This window comes from Orcinus orca, chromosome 5, assembly GCF_937001465.1.
Source record: "Orcinus orca chromosome 5, mOrcOrc1.1, whole genome shotgun sequence".
Classification (NCBI taxonomy): domain Eukaryota; kingdom Metazoa; phylum Chordata; class Mammalia; order Artiodactyla; family Delphinidae; genus Orcinus; species Orcinus orca.
Genome location: NC_064563.1, coordinates 99,449,140 through 99,474,939, shown reverse-complemented (window position 1 = coordinate 99,474,939; position 25,800 = coordinate 99,449,140). Strand labels below are relative to the sequence as shown.

General features: G+C 36.5%; 1 protein-coding gene across 1 annotated transcript in view; it reads left to right on the top strand.

The window, feature by feature from the left end:
* ZPLD1 (zona pellucida like domain containing 1) overlaps window positions 1–25,150 on the top strand; it is a 481,064-nt gene extending 455,914 nt beyond the window's left edge. Inside the window, exons 17-24 of the mRNA XM_004272088.3 lie at window positions 3,108–3,289; window positions 4,699–4,771; window positions 9,166–9,263; window positions 11,937–12,017; window positions 15,488–15,659; window positions 16,714–16,822; window positions 22,218–22,247; window positions 22,660–25,150. Coding sequence (XP_004272136.2) covers window positions 3,108–3,289; window positions 4,699–4,771; window positions 9,166–9,263; window positions 11,937–12,017; window positions 15,488–15,659; window positions 16,714–16,822; window positions 22,218–22,247; window positions 22,660–22,835 — 921 coding nt within the window. The 3' untranslated portion in view covers window positions 22,836–25,150. The remainder of the gene's footprint in view (window positions 1–3,107; window positions 3,290–4,698; window positions 4,772–9,165; window positions 9,264–11,936; window positions 12,018–15,487; window positions 15,660–16,713; window positions 16,823–22,217; window positions 22,248–22,659) is intronic.
* Window positions 25,151–25,800: the final 650 nt, after the last annotated feature.

Sequence of the window (25,800 nt, the reverse complement as noted above, 5' to 3'; positions counted from 1 at the left end):
TTTATTGTAGCTGGTGGTTGAGGGGGCTGAGATTAACTGTGCTACTCTAACCAACATTATTTTGTGTGAGTGATGCTGAGGAATATGTCTCTACAGTTATTATCTAATTATCTAATGATAATTAGCTATGTTCCTCATGCGTTTTATGGAAGTATCTTTTATATTCCAGTGAGTTTGGCAATGGATCACTTGGCCTATTGCTCCTTAGTGACCTCATTCAGGAAGAAAGATGAAATATAGAATGAGAAACTTAGAATCTTCTAGGTATCATGTTTACCACTGAATGATCCACACCACTGTTTTGTAAAAGAGGGCTGTTAGCATTTCCAGTGTGAAATTCTTCATCCTGTGGGACTGTCCTTTGAATTTCAAAATGTTATCATACACAGTCTTACCCATGAAATCCCAGGAGCACGCTCTCTCCAGTCATTGTGAAAATCAAAACACCACTTCAAATATTTCCACCTTGAATGAGAACCACTAGTCTACACTATTCATTTATTTATGCATGCATTGAACACCAAAAATAGAATTGAAAGAGGCATTCACTCTCCTGGGAATTAAAATTAATTGAAGTAAAAATATTGTGATTTGGGGGGTGTTACACTAAAATTCATTTAGCACTATTTTTTCTTTTGCTTGTTTAAATATAGTCTTATTGGTTAATCCTAGCAAAGACAAAAAGAAGATTCAATGAGCGTGACCACTTAGCCCAGTGAAGAAGGAGAGATCAGTTTTTCCTCTTGATAAATTATTGTTTGGGATTAAGGGGAAAAGCTTGATTATTCTAAGGGCAGGGCTTTTAAGATGTGGTGGGAGATAGGAGACAGGAAAAAGAGATTTCTTTGAATCTCCTTTATCTTTTCCCTGAGGGCAGTTAGAATATTGTGCCCATGACCATTTCCAAGTCTACAGCTTGAGTATTGTTGACTCTTTTTATTGAAAACATTTATTCATCTCTGTGGGTTGTGTGCAGAGAGGTTATGAAGTGGGCCTAAGGGAGAGTGAAGGAGAGGGGTTCAGGTTGATTATTACACATCCAAGGTTCCGTGTGGAGGGAGGGGGCCCCTGTGGAGAGCAGCAGCCCTGCCCCTCCTCCCACGGTCGCCCAAGGCCTCTCCTTCAAGGAGCTCTCTACTCTTGACTTCAGTCTTACCCTGCTGCTGGAAAAACAATTTGGGAGAAATGCCAGACAAAGCCTGTGTGTGTGTGTGTGTGTGTGTGTGTGTGTGTGTGTACGTGTTCGTGTGTGTACCTTCATTTTTTTTTTTAGAGCTGAATTACTCTGGTATAAAAATTGAGATATATATCATGTGTATATATATAAATATATGTATATAATTTTTTTTCGCAGACAGAATTTGCACGTTTAGCTAGCCAGTCAGGCAAGCGATGTGTAGAGAGGAAGAATCACTTAGTTTTTTATTTTTGTCTTAGATGTCACCACCTTTGGAGTTTGCTCCAAGGATAGTCCTGTATGGGAAAAATTAAGTAGACTACTAAATCATCTGGATTAGAATCAAAATGTTTTCATTCATAATGATTTTGGTTCTCTTCATGAGTCAGCTAGATAATTGCTTCAGTTTTGCCCATGTGCTCCTAGGTTCATGTATAAAGGGTATTCTATTGTTGAAAATTAAATGTTACCGGTCTCCATAATATCTGCTAAAATATTAATTGAGCATCATATTGTATTTGACATGGTGGGAGAAGCTCAATTGTATTATGAAGATCAAGAACATTATTGATTATTCCTGAAATGCTGGTTCTTAAATTTTAGTGGGATTGGAGAAATGAAAGCTAATCAGTCCCAGGAAAATATACACATGGACAATATTTTTATATAAGTTCTAGGAGTTCATGATCCCTCCGCAACCCAGCTAAGAATCTCTATTGTCCTGGAAGGGGATGAGAATCTCCATGTACCACAGAGGAAGACCCTGAGAAGATCGACCCTAAGAAAATTTGTGACCTTAATTCATTTGTTCAGAATTTATCTCGAGGACCCCAAGATGCTGGTGTCACTGAGCTATGCTGAAGGGACAAAGGCAAACAAGACCAGGAGGGTCTCCTGCCCACAAAGAGCTCTGATTATGGATGGGGGTGTGCTGAGTCAGACTGCTCATGCACTGTGACTGCATGAATAGAAGCTGTGGGGTGTATCAGGAGAAGTTTCCAGGGAAGATGAGATCCAGGGGAGGAGTGGGATATGTCATGGTGAGGAGAGGAGAGTGGAGGCAGGAGGAGTATGCACAAAGGCCAGAGCAACAAGGGCCTTGGGGCTGGGACATTATTAACCAAGAGTGGGAGCCTGGAGATGTGAAGCTAACATGGAAAACAAGATCAGATTAACAGGGGTCTTTTAGGCCATGCCACGGAATTTGGACTTTACCCATGAGCGTTTTCAAATTACTTGCTGTAGCACAACGAGTGACATATAGTCTCTCTACTTTCTTATTTATGAAATATGAGTATAGTGTCTTTGGTTATATGAAGTTTTATTTAGTTAAAAGACACATATGAGTCAGACAGAGAAAGACAAATATCATATGATATTGCTTATATGTGGAATCTAAAAAAATGCTACAAATGAGCTTATTTACAAAATAGAGTCACAGATGTAGAAAACAAACTTATGGTTACCAGGGGAGAACGGGGGAGATAAATTGGGAGATTGGGGTTGACATATACACACTACTATATATGAAATAGATAACTAATAAAAACCTACTGTACAGCACAGGGAACTCTACTCAATACTCTGTAATGACCTACATGGGAATAGAATCTAAAAAAGAGTGGATATATGTATATGTATAACTGATTCACTTTGCTGTACACCTGAAACTAACACAACATTGTAAATCAACTCTACTCCAATAAAAACTAATTAAAAAAGAATAAAATCACCCTCTTTATGAGAGGAAGAAGAAAAAGACGTATGATCACTTATAAGTAGCATTATATGTGTATAATTTCAAAACCATGCCATGTTATAGTTGCAACAGACCCTAGAAATGATCTGCCTAATGTTTTATTTTGCATATGAAATGCCTAGATTTACATATAACTATTTAATAACTGAGCTTGATCTACCATTCTAACAGGTATCCACAATTCCTGGAGTCAGTGCTTATGGAAATGCAACTTCAGTACAAATAGGAAATATTTCAGGATATATTGATACTCCAGACCCACCAACAATCATCAGCTACCTACCTGGACTTCTTTACAAATTTAGTTGTAGTTATCCATTGGAATACCTGGTTAATAATACCCAGCTTGCTTCGTAAGTCACATTTTATTCTTGCTTTCTCATATTGTCTTTTGGTTTGAGTCATTTTTACCCTTGAGGGACTTATAAAGATAGTAGCATTTGTTGAGAATAGCTAAACTCAATCTCATGGAAACCATATAAGGTCTTATCTATCTACTTACCTACCTATCTACCTCTCTATCCATCTGTAAGTGTTATTGTTATGATGCATATCAACAGCTCAGTTTTAATCCCCCCCCCCCAATTAAAATTGGCTCAAACTAATCAGATGTCTGCCTGGGGTTCTCCTAGCTCCCTTTAGAACTGCCCAAGAACCCAAGAACCCTGGGTGCTTATGCACCAGAAGGGCCTGTCCTGTTTCCAGTGTGTGGAACATTCGGTCACTGCATTTTTGGGTACTGTTTAGCTTCATTCTCTGCCGTATCTCTCACTGGTGGACTCTGCTGCCCAGAATCTGAGGTCTCCGTGCCTCCTGCTGAGGTGTCACCTGCACAGTTGCTGATGCTTCCCAGGAAAGGTGGTGTCACCCAGAACCAAAGAGCTTCAGACATGGACTGCGGTCATTGCCTTTTGTTTATAGTCATGTATTCATTCATTACTCCCAAAGCACATACTCCAAGACAGTTATACATCCACGTTATAATATAACCATATGGATTTGTGAAATATTTTTGACAAGATGGGGTGATTGAATAAGAACTTTCCCTCTCCAGTTCTAGGGTTTTCTATCACAAAAGTAGTTATTGTTTAATCTCAGTCACAGGGAATGTGGAGGCCACATTTTGCTTCAGGTAAAAAATATTCATAGATGATTTAATGGCACAATGATGACAAACAACTTGGTCAAAAGCAAGATTTTGATGTGGAAAACAAGAAAAGAAAGGCCTTGAGTCAAAAGGATACAGGTGCAGAGGGAAGGAGGTCATAGTCTTTCACTCTGCTCCCCTCAACTTTCCCACTAAATACATTCCTGAACTTCAATGCACATGGAAACATATTCATTTATTCAATAAATATTATACACGTACTACGTGCCATGCAATGTTCCAGGAGTAAACAAAGTAAAACAAAGTCCCTGATCTCATGAAACTTCTATTGAAGTGGAATTGAAAATGTATTTGCATCAGATTCAATTTTCTTTGGAATGAGGTTTTTCTGCAAAAGTTTCATGTAAATAATAAAAAATGTAAAAAAGGTTCCTTTATAAATAAAAAGATCATAAAGAACAGTTTGTCTTTACTTAGTTCCTCTTGCTGTTTGATTATTTATCTGTTCAGTAATTTAAACAGTATGCACACTACAGACCTAGTTAAAAGTATGTCAGGATTACTCAAGAGTTTTTTGCCTTAAATCTAATATTAAGGTATAACTGAAACTTTTAAAATCTCATCAATGCCTTCCTTTTCCTCAATCTGGTTTAGGTCCTCAGCTGCTATTTCTGTGAGGGAGAACAATGGTACATTTGTCAGCACTTTGAACCTGCTCCTTTATAACGTAAGTTGATGGGCGAAGGATGTTATCTTCTTTTTCACTGTTCTGAGGAGCCATTTATGAGAATGGCTTTTATATAAAAATCTACCAAAAGCCACATTACCCTTGTTATACTTTGGTAACATTTATTCATCTTTACCACCATTTTCATATATCTTAGTGATAAAAGTATACTAAAAACTCCATTATTTTCTAGAAGTTGGTATATGATTTAAAATTTATTTTATAAATGTGATTCTGCATAGTTACTCCAAGTGTCTATCTACATTTATACATATATATTTATTTATGTGTGTATGTGTGTGTGTGTAGCCATAGTCAGGGTCAAGATTTTGGAAATAATATATTTGTGATAAAACGACAGGAAATGTCCAAATGATACTTGACTTGAAGGCACGATGCTTGGTGATGAATGTGTTAATATTTTCAATGTGGGTTTTGGCTGTTGTCAGTTCTGTCACATCTGAAATAATTTGGGTTGACTGCACAGTATTGTATAAACTTTTGTCATTTAAATATCGACAGTGGCAGCAAAAATGTGAAAAATACATGAATTTCTATTTATAACTCTAACATTAATCTCACAATGGTATTTTCATGTTGATTAAAAATTTTTACTCATACATGTTAAATGCCTGATTTAAATATCAATTTTCAATCTATCAACCAACATTTTTGTAAATTATGAATCTGATTTTTACATTATTATTCATGTCATCATGGCACTGAGTTATAATTCATGCAACTGATTTAAAAGTCATTGCATTATACTTTGAATATAATGTGCTATAAATATTGTAGTAGGACATTTTCCAAAGGCATTTAAAAAAATCATGTTTATAAGTTTGTAGTCTGACACCACAGAGTTCTAAACAACAAATTAAAATGTGTTGGAATGGAGATTGCCTTTCTGTCATTTCTGAACTTTCTGCTGCAAGGAGAAGCTGCCAAGATACTTGGTTTTACGATACTCAGCAAATATGGGCCAGTATTCATTCCCAGTATGGCCAGATATTTATTATTGTTGTGAGCAATACTTTTAAATTGGAACCTTTCTGTTAATTTATACGTGTAAGGTCCCTCAGGTGGAATTGCGATGAATGGTTTGGATCCAATCTTATTTGTTATAATTGAGTGAAACAAAGATGGGAATTCCTGATCCTAAAAAAGTGAAAAACATACATGACATTTAAGGATACCACTGTTTTCTGTGAAATTAAACTATTCTCTCAGCAGAAAAGCAGAAAATCAAAATTTAGAAGTGTGGATTTGAGGAGAGCTTTGCTATTAAGCTCTTTCCTTTATCATTAGAGATAGTATTATAGTCCTGTTGCTAACTAGACCTAATCCTTCAAAGAGTTTCTAGAATCTTAATGCCAAATAAAAGTCTGTAATTTGATGATAACCTTAAGATTTTAATTCTATGGTACAAAGGTAATTGATATCAGAATATAAATGAAATACATAGTGCCAAAATCCTGTTTTTTTTGGGTTTTTTTTTTGCGGTACGTGGGCCTCTCACTGTTGTGGCCTCTCCCGTTGCAGAGCACAGGCTCCGGACGCGCAGGCTCAGTGGCCATGGCTCATGGACCCAGCTGCTCCGCGGCATGTGGGATCCTCCCGGACTAGGGCACAAACCCGTGACCCCTGCATCGGCAGGCGGACTCTCAACCACTGTGCCACCAGGGAAGCCCAATCCTTCTCATTTTTAACCAATTTGCAATGAAAGTATTACTAATGGTTGAATTAATACATTAAAATTTAAAAGTTATTTACTAACCAGTTATTTAATAAAATTCAACCACTTCCCTACAAATCAGTGTTTTAAAAATTAACAGACTTAATTTTTTTAGAGCAGTTTTAGATTTACGGAAAAGTTGACCTAAAATGTACAGAGAGAGGTTCCCTGGTGGCACAGTGGTTGAGAGTCTACCTGCCAATGCAGGGAACACGGGTTCGGGCCCTGGTCTGGGAGGATCCCACATGCCGCGGAGCAACTGGGCCCGTGAGCCACAATTACCGAGCCTGCGCGTCTGGAGCCTGTGCTGCGCAACAAGACAGGCCACGACAATGAGAGCCCCGCGCACTGCGATGAAGAGTGGCCCCTGCTTGCCACAACTAGAGAAAGCCCTCGCACACAAATGAAGACCCAACACAGCCAAAAAAAAAAAAAGTACAGAGAGTTCCTATAGACCTCCAGTGCCTGCATACAACTTCCTCTGTTATCTGCACCTTGTATTATGGGTCATAGGGCATATTTGTTACAATTGATGAACCAATACTGACATATTATTAAGTAAGGTCCATAGTTTACATTTAGGTTAATACTTCACATTATATATTCTATGGGTTTTGACAAATGTATATGACATGCATCCATTATTACTGTATCATACAGGAGAGCTTCACTGCCCCAAACTAGTTTCTTAACATGGCACCATTGTAGTATTTTGCCATCTTACAGGACATTAAAAAACTAGTAATTTATACTGAAAAAAATTTTGTATACTTTGACGAATTGATCCCAAACCATATTTATTATTTGTTTGGAACACTAACATTTAGCTACCCAAATGTAATTTTATTGCAGCATTTCAAACTAAGTATTATTTTATAACCATTAGGGGCCATATTTTCCTGTTTTACCTGCAAAGTTTGTGATTTCTAACCCTTAGGAATGATGAAAATTATATTACATACCTACTGCTCTTATTCTATAGTTAGTTACTTGGGTAGGAAAAAGTGCAGTTGTTTATTTCTATGTGTTCTGGGATTCAGTGAATGTATTTAGGAAAATTTTACTTATAATAAATAATGACATTTATTGACTGTGTGATTTTAATATATGGAGTTTACTTCAAGTTGAACTATGACCTTATTTTTACATGGTATAAATAGATCAGTTTTCTCCTCTGTGGAAACTGAAAGTGAAGATGACCTTGTGAATTTGAATTGTACCTAATTAATAATGTCTTCTGAGCAGGTAAAGAAACAGAGTAAATCTAAAACTGGGTTATGGTAATTATGAATTATTTTTAAAGTTGAGGAAAAAATGTAAAATAAATATAATTGATTTTAGGGACAATATTGTACTAACAGGAGTAAAGGCAACTAAACAAAATAAAATCAAAAGATTACCTTTTAGAAGAATAAATTTGATGTCATGATTAAACCACAGCTGAGTCATATCACTTGCAAATGACTTTGTAGTATAATACTTGTAAAAAAAAGTAAGCATTCTTCTGGGCAATATTGATGCAAATACAAGATGAAAGAGCTGTATAGTTAATGAAATGTGGATAACTTGGAGAAGTTGGAAAAGGGAGCCAGAAAGATAATGAAATAAAAATACTACCTATCAGAAACGGTTAGAGGAGCTATTATCATTTATCACAGAAATATAGAAAATAAGTACAGCATATAATCCCTCATTTATCAGGCTTTATTTGAGAATGAAATATTCCACATGAATGCAACTTTTTCAAAAGTGAAGCATCCAAATTATTATTGTTTTAATTTTAAAAATTCAATGAAATAGCATTATCTTCAGAGTTACTGAATTTGGGGGAAACAATTTGCCTCCATGCTAAATGATTTGACAGCTTAGATTTTGAGAAGTTTTTTCTTTATTCCACATTTTTTTTCTGTTTTTCTTTACTATCAAATTAAAGCTGTCACTTCTCAATTTCTAATTTGCTGCTTTCATCTACTGTAGATTGGGAAGTGATATAAATAAACTCTCCAGAATTGGTCTAAACTAAGGGTAAAAGGTAGAAATGAAGTCCTAAGACACCCTTCTGTAAGTCCTTACCATGTAATCTAGTACAGGAATTCCAGGCCATGCATTTTGGCAACTCAGAGACCATACTGGTCTCTTTTTAGGTTTTTTTATTAAAGTTTGGTAATTTCAAATTGCCAGGTAAGTGACTTTGGGTAAACGAGACACATTATTTAAAGTGTAAAGACTTACATCTCCAATGGCAAAGGGCTTAAACTGAAGCAGATATAATTTAAATAAACTGAATATTAGCCACTAATATAATTTAAATAACTGGAATATGAATTTAAGTAAACTGAATATTGATAGCTGAATATTAGACAAACTAAATACTAACCTCTGACTAGTAACCATTGCTTATAATTTAAATACACTGAACATTAATCATCATAAATGGTAAACTATGGACACAAAAAGATTTATGCATGAATTTGTTACTTGGATATGGTTTAAGAACAGTTCTGCCAAAAACTAGAGGATTAACTAGGTCCTTTTTGGAGTTGGTTCTGTAAATTGATGTTGATTTGCCCCCTTTTCTTTTATAGGACATTATTGTCTTAAGTAAATGTGCTGTTGGGAAGGCAATGATGGATTAATTGCTTATTTTTTTCATCATTAGGATTCAACCTACAGTCAGCAGTTAATTATCCCGAGTATAGGATTACCTTTGAAAACCAAAGTATTTGCAGCTGTACAAGCCACTAATCTGGACGGCAGGTATTTTCAAACCCTTATCTTTTGTTGGTTAAAACATTTTGGCTGCCTAAAGCCTCATGAATCATAAAGTTAGCTCATTCACTTTAAAAAAAATATTGCCATTGCCATTCCATTTAGAAATGCTAAACAATGGCTCTTAAAGAAGTAGTTAGGGGGGACTTCCCTGGTGGTGCAGTGGTTGGGAATCCGCCTGCCAGTGCAGGGGACACAGGTTCGAGCCCTAATCTGGGAAGATCCCATGTGCCACGGAGCAACTAAGCCCGTGCGCCACAACTACAGAGCCTGTGCTCTAGAGCCCGTGAGCCACAACTACTGAAGCCCACACGCCTAGAGCCCAGCCCGTGCTCTGCAACAAGAGAAGCCACCACAGTGAGCAGCCCGCGCACAGCAAGGAAGAGTAGCCCCCGCTCGCCGCAAATAGAGAAAGCCCGTGCACAGCAATGAAGACCCAACGCAGCTAAAATAAATAAATAAATTAAAAGAAAAACAATGTAGTTAGGGGCATAGGCCTGAGGCCACTCCCCTAGGGATTTTAATACGTCTCCTGCCCTAACCAGGTACAGACATTTCACTCTCGCCATCCATGGCTACGCATTTTTGCCAAACATAGCAAGGCTTATGCCATTGCCTCTGACCAGACTCTCTCTCCACCACCACCCTCTTGCCTCACACACACCCTTCCATTTTATTTCTGCCAGCTCAAATCCTACCCAGTGTTCCTGGCCCTGATCTAGTGCCATCTCTGTCTGATATCTATCCTTATCACTCCAAACAAGAGAGCAGTCAGAAAGGGGTGAGATTAATCAAGGGAAAAGACACGTATTTAAAGGAAAAGAAGAATAACAGTGGAACCACTGTTCTCCCAGTTTCCAAAATGGGAAACTCGATCCTATATTAAGGTGACATAACCTCACCTTAAATGTCCAAAAAACTTCTCAGGAATCCACCCCATTTTATTCTTCAGTTTTCCTTCCCAAGTACCTCGCCTATTATGTCTATTATTCTTCCACCCATGCAGCCACCCTCTGGTCCAGCTGTCAGCATCTCAAACCACCTCCTGCACTCTCTAGCACATTCACCCCAAAACATCCCAGCCAGACTGGGGATTGTGACCTTCCTTCATCCTGCTGCTCCTCCCTCAAAAATGTCAGCAACTAAGGCTCCTGTCCAGATTTTCCAGTGTCTCCGTGCTGCTCGCATCTCAGCCCTCCCACCTGACGCTCCGCATGAACCCAGGACCTTCCTAGTCCCTTCTGGTCTTTCACACCTTTGTTCACATTACTCTTCCCACCTGAATGCCCACCCACCCACAATCGCCACACCTTCTGAAGCCATAGACCTCAGATTCTCCAAGAGAGGGATGATTTCAAATATTCTGCCTCCTGTCAAACTGTATATCAAATCATGTATTCCAATTTTTTGTTTAGAAGGTAATGCCTATATTTTTTGGTTTGCCTATATGTAAAAATACATATATTTTACATATTTGCCTAAATTAAAAAAAAAAGAAATGCTAATAAGCAGAAATAACATATTACAAGGTTGCTTCCCTGGTGGAGCAGTGGTTAAGAATCCGCCTGCCGGGGCAGGGGTCGCGGGTTCGAGCCTTGGTCCAGGAAGATCCCACATGCCGTGAAGCAAATGGGCCCGTGCTCCACAACTACTGATCCTGAGCTGTGGAGCCCGTGTGCCACAACTACTGAAGCCCGTGTACCACAACTACTGAAGCCCGTGCGCCTAGATCCCGTGCTCCTCAGCAAGAGAAGCCACCACAATAAGAAGCCCGCGCACTGCAACAAAGAGGAGCCCCCAATCCCCGGAACTAAAGAAAGCCCGTGTGCAGCAATGAAGACCCAACGCAGCCAAAAATAAATAAATAAATACATAAATTTATCTAAAAAAACCCCAAATTACAAGGATTAAAGGGTGACACCCACTTTATGTCATTAATTGGAAAATAGCGATTCTTCCCATAAAGAAGGAGGGGTAGTGACTGGACGAGGGCATGGGGAGAGCTTTTGGGATACCAGAATGTTCTATGTTTTTCATCTGAAAGATGATTAATCAGATGCAGTCATTTTGTGAACACTTATGATTCATGTATTTTCTATGTGTGTTACTATTCAATAAAAGTTTATTAAAAAACAAAAGAACTCTCCCCATAAGAATCTGGGCCAAAATTATATAAAACGATCTTCAGAAACATCTCTGCAAAATAACAAAATCAATCAAGTTTCATTTGACACTTAGAGAATTCAGAATGATCAAAATTGAAAGGAAATTCAAAAGTAAAGATCCATTTCTGCCCTAATAAAAAAATTGTAGCATGTAAATAGTTTATTTTGGGTTTCTCATATATTATTATTTAAACATTGCATCCTGAAGAGATTAGTACACTCTAGAAATCTGGTTCTACTTTACCTTCTCCCTTTTTGTCTTCTTGGCATTTTTATTCTTGGTTGTATGTGATTCTTGATGTGTGACAGCAATTTGTTGCAGACTTTTAAATACTTTGAGTTTAGGAGAAAATTTTAATAAACAAGAAGTCTCTGCAAATAATATAAAACTATGTTCCCTGGGATAAGATGTTTGTCAATATCTACTTCTCTTGGATTAGTAACTAATATCCAAAAGGAGATTCTGACTCTAGATTATTCTTACCTCTTCCTGCAGATGGAATGTCTTAATGGATTATTGCTACACGACCCCATCAGGGAACCCAAATGATGATATTCGATATGATCTCTTCCTTAGGTAAGTGTCTAAGTCTTGTATTGATAGCAATAACCCTACTATAGATAATTAAAAGAGAAAAGCTAAGTCAGATAAACAAATTATAGGGTACTTTTATAGCTTTTAAATTTAAAGTTTTACATTTTGAACTTTTAGTCCTTATATAGTTGGAACTATAAAAGTGGAGAACAATTTTCAACATGAAATGCTGATAAGGCTGTTGTTGAATGACAGTTACAAGTAAGTTTACTCCATCAAAGATGTTTTATTAATGTTTAGGTCATGTAGGAATATTTCACTGTCTTAGGAAAAGCATGGCTAGGGTACTATTGACAATATGAGAAAGGCGGTGAGAGGGTACTATTTTTCCAAAACTAGACTGTCTCATGGTATGTCAAAAGGAGAATAAAATTAAAGTAATGGGCTAGATAATTTAGACCCCAAACTGCTTTTCTTAATTTATCAGTATTTAATATGAAAGTGTAATACAGCCTACCACTCCTTTTTTATCAGAGCCAATAACTTCAACTTCATTCCCCAATAGACAGTGATAGAGTGAATGTAATCTACATTTGGGGAAAGGGGACATTGATCATAAAAACATTCAATCATCTCAGTTCCTTTTCAGCATTTTTATCTGACAGGGGAACAGACTTGAAAGCCAAGCAATGGCTTCTCATCATGCTTATAAAATGCAGTTGGCTGTGATCACTGCCACTTATTGACACATGATGGGAGTAATATGATGGGAAACCAGAAGAATAAGTTTTACTGGCTAATCAACGTTAAGATGATACTCAGAGGGTATGATCAAACTGACACTCATATTCTATTGCTGGAAGTGTTAATTTGGTTAACATTTTTTGGGAAAAAATATCAGTATGTATCAAAAAACCTTAAAAGATTTCATATCCTTTGATTCTACTTTTGTGAAATGGGAAGCATATTCTAAAATATTTATGACTTTCTTGTCTATCAGTGCTATTTAAAATAGTAAAACATGAGAATCGACTGCATGTTCAGCAGTAAGGAAATGGGTAGGTGAATTATGGAGAACCAGTAAGTTGAAAGCTCACACAGACATAATAATCATATAAAATTATTTATAAAATTGAAAAGAATAGTTGGTTCTATTTTATCTCTTCCCCTTCTGTCTTCTTGATATTTCTATCTTTAGAAATATGTGGTTCCTTAAAATTTAAATGTATTAAAATATGAAATGAAAGAATTAGCATACACGATTGTACAGTTGACCTCATTTATGTAATGCATGATAGAAAAGACTATAAGGAAATACATCAAAAGGTTCACCTTTGTTATTTATGCACAGTGAGATTGTGGATCATTTTGTTTTGACATTTTTCTTATTTTCCAAAATTTCTATAATGATTACGTATTGATAATCTAGAATAAGATCATCAGACTTCTGGTATGACTATGGCTTCAGCTTAATTCTTTCAGTTTTCTTCTTGGAAACTATAGAGACTGAAATGGATAACTAAAAAAAGTCCCCTAAGTGCCATTTTCAGTGAGATAAGGAGGAAAAGAAAACCTAGAAATTCCAAAATGTGTGTTAGTGTTGATAAAAGCAGTTAAGATCAAGACAAAACAGAGCAGGAAAAGGCTGGCAGGAAGCAGAGTGGGAAGAAGTGGCAGGAGAAGCAAGGAAGAAAAGTGATTGCTGAGGGGTCCCACTGCCATAGATCCCAGAAAAGTCAGGAGAAATGCATACCTACAAGAACAGAGAATCACAAGCTAACTGAATCGAGAAAAAAGGGATGAACAAAAAATCCACAAAATGCCAAAGAAAGGGGGAAATCAACATCGAAATGAGGAGGGTATGGCTCTACCAGATATTACAGTTAATAGAAGCTCTAAAGTTATTAAAGGGGTATGATATTATGTGAGGCTAGACACATAGACAAAAATTTAGAATAGTAAGTTGAAAAATAGATTCAAAACATGGGAATTTACTATATGACAGAGTTTGGTAACATGCAAATCAGTGGGATTGACAGAGATTTTTAAAAATAGTGCTGGATAGTAGATAATCTTAAGGAAAAAAATAGCATAGGATCTGTACTTCACTCATTATACCATGATAAACTTTAAATAGGTTAATTTAAATGTAAAAACTACAGCTTTAAAAGTGATGGAAGAAAGCATGCAGAATATCTTTAGAAATTTGGAGTAAGGAAAATCCTGTTTAGCCCACATACTAGAAGCCATAAAATAAAATATTTTAAATTATGTAAAAATAAAATTTCTGTGTGCAGACACACACACATACACACACCCACACCCACCCACCCACCCCCCCACACACCCCCACACACACACACTGGGAGGAATGTCCAAAGCCAAACAACAAAGTTAAAACAATTTACAACTTATGTAACAAAGAAGGAACCACTCTTCCTAAAAACCAAGAATTTATAGGAATCTTAAGGAAAAGGCCAACAGTACAATAAAAATTTGAGCAAAGAACATAAACAATTTTCAGATAAAGAAACACAAATGGCTCTAATATATATGAAAAATGCACACATCCATTCACACTAAGAAAAAGGTGAATTGATATTATATGGTGATAGTTTATTGTTCCTACCAAATAGGGAATAATCCAGAATTTCATACATATACTTTGTTGATGTAGCTCTGAGGGAAATAAGTATTTTTTATACATTACTGGGGCAGTACAAAATGCAACAATATTTATAGAGGGCGATGTGGCAAAATCTGCTGAATGATCCTACAGAACCCAGCACATGTTCAAAATGATGTGTTAAGACTATTCATTATTACTTTGTAAAAATGCAAAAGATTCAAAAATAATGCAAGAGTACGTAAATAGGACACAGGTTAAATAAACTCTGACGTGTGCATGATGAAATAGTGTACAACTGTGGAAAAAGATGAAGGAGGCTCTCTAAATATTGATATGGAAAGATCTCTAAGATTCATTGTTAAATTAAAAAAAAGGCAAGGTACAAAATAATATAGAGAGTGTGCTATCATTTGTTTAAGAAGGGGGGAATATTGAGAATATATTGCTTCTGCTTCTATTTGCATATGCCCTGTGAGGCTGCAGTAACATGTGAGGTCACCACGGGCAGATTTGTGTGTGGACATGGGAGAGCATGGACAAGGGCAGAGATGTGGGGAGAGACTTTTTACTATATATATTTTATAGTGTTTGGATTTTTTTTTTTTTTTTTTAGTGTTTGGATTTTTGAACCATATGAAAGTATAATTCCTCTAAAATTTGATAATAATATTATAATCAGAAACTGGTCTGCTTAAATATTGTGATCTAGGTCACTTACATATCTGTTGAGTTAGTTTATTCTCCTATTAAGTATCGATAACATGGCATAATTTTGTTAGCTCTTAATGTAATAGGGTACTCTTAATACTGCAGAAATTAATTTACAAGTCACGGTAGGTTGGTACTTTCCAATAATATCGTTTTCACATTCTCTAATGTGTAGCTGTGACAAAGATCCTCAAACCACCGTCATTGAAAACGGCAGGAGCCAGCAGGGCCGCTTTTCCTTTGAAGTGTTCCGATTCGTGAAACACAAGAATCAGAAAATGTCCACTGTCTTCCTGCACTGTGTTACCAAGCTCTGCAGAGCTGATGACTGCCCCTTCCTTATGCCAGTATGTTTTTAGCAACTTTATTCTGAACTGTTGAATTGATCTAAGCTGAAAGTTATCAAGTGTTAGGAACTAATTTCTACATAGAAAGTAGATATGCATCAGGTCAAATAGTTTGAAGTATAATTTTTTCATTCATCCAGGAAAGATCTATTGAATGCCGCCTTGTGCCAAGCATTATGCTGGTAATACAGAGATGCATGAATGAGTTCTGAATTCAGTTAGCTTATCCTTTAGGATCATGAGATAATCATGGCATAAAATATGACAAATGTTATGGTGCAAAGGTAGGCATATATATGGGCTGTAGTAAAAGGCATTATTCATCATTGTGAGAGAGATGAAACAGGAAAGGCTAGGAGGCTCAGTGGAAGAGATATGACTTTGAAGACAGATGAACCCCAAAGAGGCAAAATCAAGAGTGTAAGAGACATTCCATGCCAAAGGATGGTCAAAGTCACAGACACATGAAACAGAGTAACTAGGGAACTTCCAGTCCTTCAGTAGGGCTATGGAGTAGAGTAGAATATCTAGACAGTAGGCCCCCTAGTGTTACAGCAATATTAACCTGAGAAAAATGCAGTCATGTTTTTTGATTTGAGATAGCTTTAATGTGTTTATATGTGTGCTCTAATTCATGCATTTCTTCACAATCATTAGTTGCTTTAGTCCTAAGTAGCTGTATCAGTTGGGGTTAAATGGAGATTCCACATTTCCTTGGCTCTGTGCTGACCAGCATTTCAGGGAAAGATTTATTAAAGCCTTGAAATAAAAGTAGAAAAGTTTGATAAACACAGCTCTTTTTCAGGGGAGCCATTGAGCTATGCAAATTAATGAGGCAATGCACGATTACAATGGGAGGAAATAAGAAATGCGGCCCAAGCCAGGATAAGAAATACTGTAGCAGTTATATGCAAAGTAATTAAATAAATGCACAGAAGTAAATGAATAAAATTAAACATGTGGTATCTCTTCTAAGAGAATCTGCTTTCCAAATGGCCATAAAGAAACAATTTTGTGCTGGTGTGGAATTTCATTTGTTTTCTTAACTCCTTAGATTTGCGACCACAGAGAAAGGCGAGATGCGGGGAGGAGGACCACCTGGAGCCCCCAGAGCACTTCTGGAAATGCTGTCCTTTCTGCAGGGCCCATCATTACTCGGAGTGGTAAGAGTGCTCCTCCTTTTGTGTGTAGTAATAGACGGTTCCAAAATGGCTTGTTCCCTGGCTTCTAAGGAGAACTCAAAGTGATTCTTAAAGAGCACTAATTAACTGTGAGACAAGATAAACTGCTAGACAACTTTAATTTCATGGTAGTTTCCTGTTTATTCAACTTACTAAGGGAAATATTCTTTACCACATTTCCCTTCACACACACACACACACACACACACACACACACACACACAGAAGTATATGGTGCTGGACGTGTTTCATTTGCCCATCCGGATCCACTCTGCCCTTCCCAGCCTCTCTCTGACCTTGAATACTGGTCTCCGTGAACTGCATCCCCTAGCTGCCTTGCCAAGTAGTTTCTGGTTGGACTTGGCCAATAGGTGGCACTGTCAGAGGTTGGGTGTGAAGTCCACACAGCTCCCACCAGACAACTCTCTCCATTCAACTACTCTCAAGAGTTCTGGAAACTCTCCCTTTAACCTATAGCCTAGGTAACTTGACTTTCTCTTGTCAATTCCCTCCATCTTTATAAATAGTCCTATTAAATCTCCTTAAATTGCTAGTTTGAATACCATTTGCTCCCTCCCAGGATCCTGAATTGTAGTAGTATGTAAATACACCCACCAGTGCACTCATTTGTGCTCATGACTCTAATGGACACAATTGTTTATACAATACATTTTCATGTATACAAATATTTGTACATGCATGTCCGTACACATACATATACACATACACACACACTCTCCAAAGGGATACTGCTTTACAAGCGTGAACCTGGAGGTATCCAGAATCAGTTGGATAAAACAGACATGCATTGTAAACAACACACACTGAAGTCTGAAAAACTGGTTCTAGTTCCAGCTTTTGTCCTAATAAACTGTGGAACTTGGGATTTTCCTCCACTTCTCTGGGCAAGCATTTCTTTCTTTATTTTTAAAATAAAGGGTTTGAAAAAGTAGCCTTTCAGATTCTTTCTAACTCTATGGTTCTAAATTTGTCTAAAAAGGGAAAGCAGAATTCTGATTTGGACTATATGCTAATAATTTTTCTCTATTTTATAATGGCCGTAGGCTATTATTATGTTTCAATTAGATTATCTTTACCTTTTCTCCCACACCTCCTGTCCCACAATGAAAAGAAAGTTTTGTCTGAAAGAGGTGATTAAGCAAAAGTCATTTTGACCTAAAAAATACAGAAAATTGCTTTAATTATTCACTCCTTTGTGTTTGTGTACACATATTAGAATTTTTTTAAAAAGCCTAAGAGGCCCTTTAAATAATACAGAAATTTATTAAATATAAAATTTCAAACTTAGTCTGTACTCCCTGAGGGTTTGGTATGTTTTGAATGGTTTGAAAATGACTAGTTTGTGGTTTGTCAGAGGCCCAATCCTTATCTCTATCTAGGTGTTGGAAATAGCTCATAGAATTACACTGCATGGAAACTCAGCTCTTGCTGCCAATAATTAGGAATGCTTTGGGGTAGGCACAATAAAAAATATTCTTATTTCTATGGAGCGTATCTGGAGTCAGTTTGCCATAAGAAAAGAACCTTGAAAGTGACATTTCTCTGTCCACGTTGAGTAGATGACTTTTCCTCCTTTTTAACTTCTTTGCTTCCTTCTTACCTGGATGAAATCAAATTTAAATATTACAAATTTTAAATAATTTACTAGTGTAATATAATTTTAAGACAGACCAAAATTATTAAGATCTCCAAATCCCAGTAAAGATTACCAAGGAGCAGTTTCTAATCCTACTGTAGCTTACCAGCTATCCAGGTTTATAGGTTTCTTTCACATCACATCTAGTCATCCGAAATATATATGTTAAAACCTCAAAGAGCTAATGCCTTTGATAACAATACCTCTGATGTCATGCCTGGATTTCTTCCTTTCCAATTTCGACTTGTTTCCACCTCAAAGATGACATTTATTTCCCAATGCACTAAGGTTCTGTCCTAGTCACCTTGGTCTCTCCACCAGTAAAGCCCCCAAAGGATAATGGTTAACCTTCCTTCATTTCTCTCTCACTCTCTGTGGATTTTTGTTTTGTAACTTTGATAAATAGCAGTAGAATGGTCCTTATTTTTGGATATCATGGTGGCCTCACTGCCTAGAGGACCATGTATTACAATGATTTCATAATACTACTATAATATCCTTAAAAATTTTTAATTTTAAATTCCATACAAATACAACTCAGAAATCAAGATATAGTCATTCACAGGCAAATTCTATGTAAATTTAATGTCCAGCTTAATGACCAGGGCTACCTTCTTCTCTTAGTTTTATTTTTTACCTTAATTCAGCTAGAATTTATCTCTGCAGATCCTATGGCTGATTTTCACAGACAAGTCCAGTTTCAGGCTTGATTTGCTCTCTTCAAAGCTCTCTGATACTTGGAATTTTTGCTCTGTTTACTCACTGAACCACACCTTCCCCTAGACATCTGGCTTGGATCAAGTTTAATAAGTTGTTAAACCTGAGAACTTCTGTCTTGTTTTGTTTTACTTTAATGAAGTCAAACCCGTTGTGGTTATTTTTACCCGACATTGTTAATCCTTTTTTCAGTTGACTTAGGAAAATATTCATATCCTCAGAATTCAAAATCCTCAAAATTCATGAAATGTTCTTATTTTAAGCTCTGAAATGCTAAAACTATTCGGTAGGGAAATGCTTATCATGGGGTACAATCCTGGAAATTTAAAGGTATAATCACTGGAAAATAGTAGTACCTAATTTTTTTTTTTTTTTTTACAAAAATTCATATGGAGAAGTTCAAGCCAAACTCTTGTCCAACTAGTGTCATTGAGTTTCATTTAATAATTCATTCTAGCATATTTATTTAGCCCCTACAGGGACAGCCACTCTGCTAGGAACTGGGAATAAAATAGAGAACAGGCCACAGTCTTTGCCCTTGGGGAATCTTAGAATTCAACTGTAGAGATAGACTATTAAAGAACATGACCCAGTGGAGAGTAAAAAGTTTTGAGATTCTCAACCTGAAATATGTGGTTCATTTTACCACATAGGTAAATTGAAGACTTAAAAAAATAGTTTGTGCTTAGAAAGCAAAAATATTCATTCTGCATATATCTTTGCACTTATGTTCACCTTTTCCATTTATTTCAGCTACTTATCTGAGAGAAAAGCAGAGAATGACAATTTATCTTCCACTTCTGGCTTTTAAACAGCTGTGGTATTGCTACTGTCATTTTCCTCCTGTGGGTCCTCAGCTAGCTATATGTTTTTTGAAGAGCTCACCAAGTTTAGAATTCCAATCTGTTCGAATTCCATAAGGTTTCTTTTAGTGTACATGTGTATAAGACCAAGTCGGTGTGAGAGAAAAACAGAAGTGTGTGGTGACAAAAAGCTCCTGAAAAATCACTACCTCCTTTTCTAGACAGTTCTTTGATTTTCTTTTAATTGCAATGATCCTAACTGCAGGATACCAGAAACAGAAGATAACAGATAAATTTATTCTGTTTATTCAGTATCGAGTACAATTCCAAACAATATTCAAATATTACACACTCTGATTTCAGCCATCTACCAAAGGTAGGATGCTTTCAGTTTTTCAGAGTCCTGGAGCCTGCAGCTGATGTGGCTCATTTGGCATCTTTGTCCCCACACAGAGATTTTGTCCACAGCCAAGTCCTTGTAGATGACAGCTGGGATGTTGTTCTTACAATAGTGCTTTGGTAATGTAAGAGAGGAGTGGATATTCTGACTTCTTTTGTTAACCTGAAATTGCAGAAAATAGTGGGGGCGTACAATCATAGAACTTTTGCTTAATTGGGATACATAGGAGGAAACTTTCTATTCTTTAATAGAAACCTTTTTTTTAAGAGCAAATAAATGTAATTCCTAAGCAAAGAATAACTTTTAAAAAGGAATTTTATAGCATTATATATTCTCTTCCATGTTCCAGTGAGGCAGCTTGTTTTGGGAAAGGGGCACACAGATCTTTTGGTTGAATTAGTCACAGTGCATACATCCCGTCTATTTCCATGAGAAGCTATTGTCCTTGTAGGATCATATTGGTTGGAGGTTAGGATTTTCCTAAGGATGTCTTATAATGAAAATTTGTATTTTTTTTTTCTTTTTGTCCTATAGCAATGCACTGCACCATTCTAAAGAATCCTATGAATGAGTGCTCTATTTATTTTGGACATTATACTTCAGGATCAAACAGCAGAACCATCATTTCTGCCAAGACCCGTATGTCTGAAAAGAAATGGCATCAGATGTTTTATAAATATCTCACCAGGTTCTCCCATCAATTATTTCAAATACTAATCCTGGAGTTTTATAGTTTGAGATATTTATCTCTTTTACTAAAAATATTTCCACGCTTGCTAGTTTATATTATTTTAGAAAAGGGACTCTGAAACTGAGCTTTTATTTAAGCCTGTGTTTACTTTATCATGGAGGCTGTGACAGATGGAAGTTTCTTCATCTGTAAAATGGGAGTAGCAATAATATCTAAACCATATGGCAATTATGAGAATTAAATGTGATAACATATGAGACAGCACTTTGTAAACTGTATGAAATTACACACATATTAATTGTAATAGTATTTATACTCCAGAATCAAACAGCCAACTGCACACATTTTATGGTTCAAATAACAAACACTCACAGGAACATATACACCCATGTATTTAAACACAAATATCCACTCATTGTGTATGCTCAAGGGTTAATTGCTATGTGATTACAAAATGGGTAACAAAAACTGGGAAACCAAGTGAATGTGTTCATTGCATCTATTATGTTTGTCAGGGAAAAGTGAAAAATCAATGGCTTCAGTCTTTTACTTAACAGATGCAAATAAAACTGCAACTCAAGTTCAGGAGTGATTTTTCTTTTCATTTAGTTATTAAGTACGAATTTATTTTCTTGGAACTTGATGTTTTTTGCAGATTATAATGGGCAAATTGGCATCACTTAAAATAGAGTGGCACTAAATAATGAATGTTTCTCTATAACAGAATAATAAGTGGCAGGTTATAGGGCTCTAAAAAATGTAATAGCTGTTAACAATTACTGCCCCCACTAACCTGACTGGAGAGATAATGATGAAGCAAAGTCAGCAGGAAAGAATACAGCACAGTATGTTTTACGACTTTATTTGTATGCCCAGGGCAGTAGCAGGGTGTGGGCTTGGAGGAATAGATAGATGATGAAATCTTGGACACTGGAACAGGAAATGAGAAAGCAGACGGTTTAGCGGGACTTTCGTTATTGCCTTTCCGAGGGAGCTTGTGGGTGAAGGTGAGGGGATATATAGGTAAAAAGTAATTATAGAATTATAACAGACATAGATAAATATTTGGAGACACAATATTGCTTTTCTTTTTCTTTTCTTCCCCCCAGATGAGACTCCAACCAACAATTCACAGCTTGGTAAGATAATTAACATATATTGAAAATTAAAGTATAATTTTTTTAAATGTTAAGTATTTTTTGGTGATCAGTTACAAAACTGTAATCAGCTAAAAATAATGAGCTCTGGTTTAACAAGCTTGTTATATTTTAAATAACAGTTCACTGAGGATTTCTGAACTCATATGCAACCTGTTGGTCAATTTTTAGAGCATTTTATAGATGACTTTTTTTGGCTGCCTGGGGGATACCAGGCCTCTAAACCATATAATCCTTTGGGTATTGAATTGAATTATAGTCAACTAAATTGTAGCATAATTGTCTCATGCCATTATTCTATAAGATACTGATGACAGATGCTTTGCAGGTTTAAATTGGGATAAGGTGAGTTAAATCTGATACTGGACCTTCCCATTGTGTTTATTACTTGCAGGTTCTCCAAACGAACCTCATTTCCAGCTGAACGCCATCACCAGTGCGCTGATATCAGGAATGGTCCTTCTGGGAGTCATGAGCTTTTCCCTCCTCCTGTGCTTACTGGCCCTTCTACACAGGAAGGCACCCACCAGTTTGGTATTGAACGGCATACGAAACCCAGTCTTTGACTGACTGTCACAGTCCCCTGCTCTCGGGAGAAGGCTTCACTGGCTCTACAGTGACTGCAGTCAGTGTTCTATCTGAATTGAATGCCAGCCAGCATTTGATATTTGTAGGTTTGATAGACTTCAGTGTAGCTTGTTAGCATGACAATAGTGAGAGAATTTTGATAATATTGCTCTTGTCACTTACGTTTGTGGTCAGGCCTGTTTGTATGGCACCCGTGGGTATACTGAAAATAAGCAAACAACATTCAGGACTTAGATCTTACAGGATCCGTCATTATTTCATTTCATTTCAACTTTCTTTTGATTATTGGTTTTATAGATAAAAGGTGACCATAGGAAAAAAAATAAATTTGTTGCAATTTTATCCCCTAAGCATTAAAATCCACTGTGATGGCAATTAGATTTGCATATGTGGTCCTGAAATGAAAGTTGCTTTTTGTTTTATTCCAGATAATTGCAGCTTGGGGATAGGTTTTAATTGGACCAGCCAATTTGGACACCTGAGATTTAATTTCTCATTCTATGACCTCCTATGTTTTTGGCTGATTTCCGTGTCTGAAAACATTCATTTGAAAAACAAAAATACAACTCTTGGGTATTGTATCCTAACCTGGAGGGAGCATCCATTTGTGTAGCAAACACTAAAATTAGTCGTTAACCTCTAAAGGATACTGACACTAGGTCGTTATTCATTTGATAGAAGAATCTGTGATCCGTTTTCTCCTGGTTCAAGTGAGAACATCAACACGTGTTCCCTCTGCTCCCAAGTAAACCACTCAGCTGCTACTGCAGCTGTGCTTCCAGACTGCAAAGATTATTCTTAATTCAGGAACCATTACATGGGAAAACAAACAGTAGTTGTGGGAGAGGACATCGTCCCTACACACAAGCATAGCGTTCCTATGTGGGTTTTTAAAAACCTAAGTTCCATTTTTTTCCCCTAGAACAAAGAGGAAACAGGTTAAATGTTTTTGCAGAATTTTGTTGGAGTCTCCATGAAAAAAATGTCGCTTTTCTTACAAATTTCTGATGTAGACAAAACATGTAGTCTGGAGGAGGCCTACTTTTGCAGGTGTCTCCTTTAAGGCATCATGATTGCCATGGAAGAAACAGTATTTTCCTCTAATAGTAAACTGCAAGAAGCATTTTATTTTTTATCAGTTTTGCAAAAAATTTTAAAAAGCCAAGTTTTAAGCTTATATTCTTACCAAAAAATCAAGCTTCCCTTTGTTCAATCTATCTACACAATGGAACAAATAAAACAATTCAATGACAAACACCAGTACCTAGCATGTGCAGCTACTAGAAGTGCTGTTTATAACTGTAGAAATTGCTGTAGAGACTAATTGTTATTCAACATTTGTGACCTATTATTCAGGACTTAATTTTAGTATACTACATGCAAATCACTATGCAAGCTTAGATTTGTTTCAAATGAAGTGTCTATGCTCTGATGTTAATAATTAAATCAATCATCAAATCAAAAAAATACCTTTTCTCCAATTTGCCTGAATAGTTCAGAAGAAAGTATTTATATTACTCTAATTAGCTATATAATTGCCTCAACTTTCTCTTTCAAGGTATAGACACAGTCAGAGGGAAATAGGTTTTGAAAAGTCTCCTGATAACTTCTTCAATATAACAGAGTCACAAACACTTAAAAAGCCAATCTCCTCTTCCTCATGTTACTTCAAAATAACTTTGAAGTGACCATTCTGAACTTTATCAGTGTTAGCAATTTATTTACAGATTTAAAGGGGGAAATCTTACAGAAAAAAATATGGACCATGCTACTTATGTGACCCTCCATGTACACGGATAGTATTGAAATATTCTGGTAAATCTATTTCAGATACTTTAAGTGAATTGCCATTGATCCAAGGATTAAATCCTGTGAATAGTACATTATATCATTGAAACTGGTTTGTCAGTTTGATTTTTGTGCTTTGGGGATAGTTACTGTTTCAGCTATTAACTCGTTAAATTCTATACACCATTTTCTAAAACTGAATAATGCACATATCAGTTTGCAAGTAACTTAAATCTCATATTATTTTTTGCCACCTTTATAACATAAGTGGGATGTCCAAAGCTATAATGAGACAAACCAGGTTTGCTTTAAATAGCTTTGTTCTTATAAACCTGCAGTTATATGTAGTATTTAGTTATACTGAATATTCCAGTTACTATAGCGTGAAAACCTTACAAAATATGTGCAAATATTCCTTCAGTTTTAATACCTCAAACTGTTTTTTGCATTTCAGGGGTAAGGTCTGATGACATGTAAAAGATGATTGTTCAATAAAATAATTGTAAGTGGTATCTTTAAAACTGATTTTTTTTAATTTATTTTGTTTTTAAGATATATCTCCATCCTACTCTCACCATTCTATTCCACTTTCACAAACATTAAGAAAGGTTAAACTTAAAATAAGCTGCCTAATGCAGGGAAGGGCAGTAGCTCTAGGCTAGATGAAGCCTGCCCTCTCCACACTGAACTTCCGCAGCCCTGTGTTGGGAGCATATTCATGAGACCAGCTGAGGGTAAAGAAGTACTTTACCTTGTGTCTGAGCTCTGACTAAAACTGAGCCTACGATTTTTAAAACTTTGAGGGGAAAGTAAAAACTGGAAAGACAGGAGCTCAGCTTCTGCCCAGAGTTGCATAGTCTCTCATGACAGTTCCGTCAGGGTCAGGCTGCCACCCCTTGTTTTGGAATATGACAAAGAGTTGAGGAGAAATCCTTTTCCTCACTCAGGGAGAATCCAGTCTTACAGAACTGAGTACTAGTCTGGGTCCTCAAGTATTGTCACTTAGCTTTGGGAGCATCACAGACATGATGGTCCATGAAGGGGCATTGTTAGCTGTGGAAAATGTAAGGCAGTGAACTTCTAGAAGTGAGAAAAGAGCAGGAGAAGAAGTATATGGGAGACATTTGTGAACACACACAAGGTGTAGTTTGAAGGATTC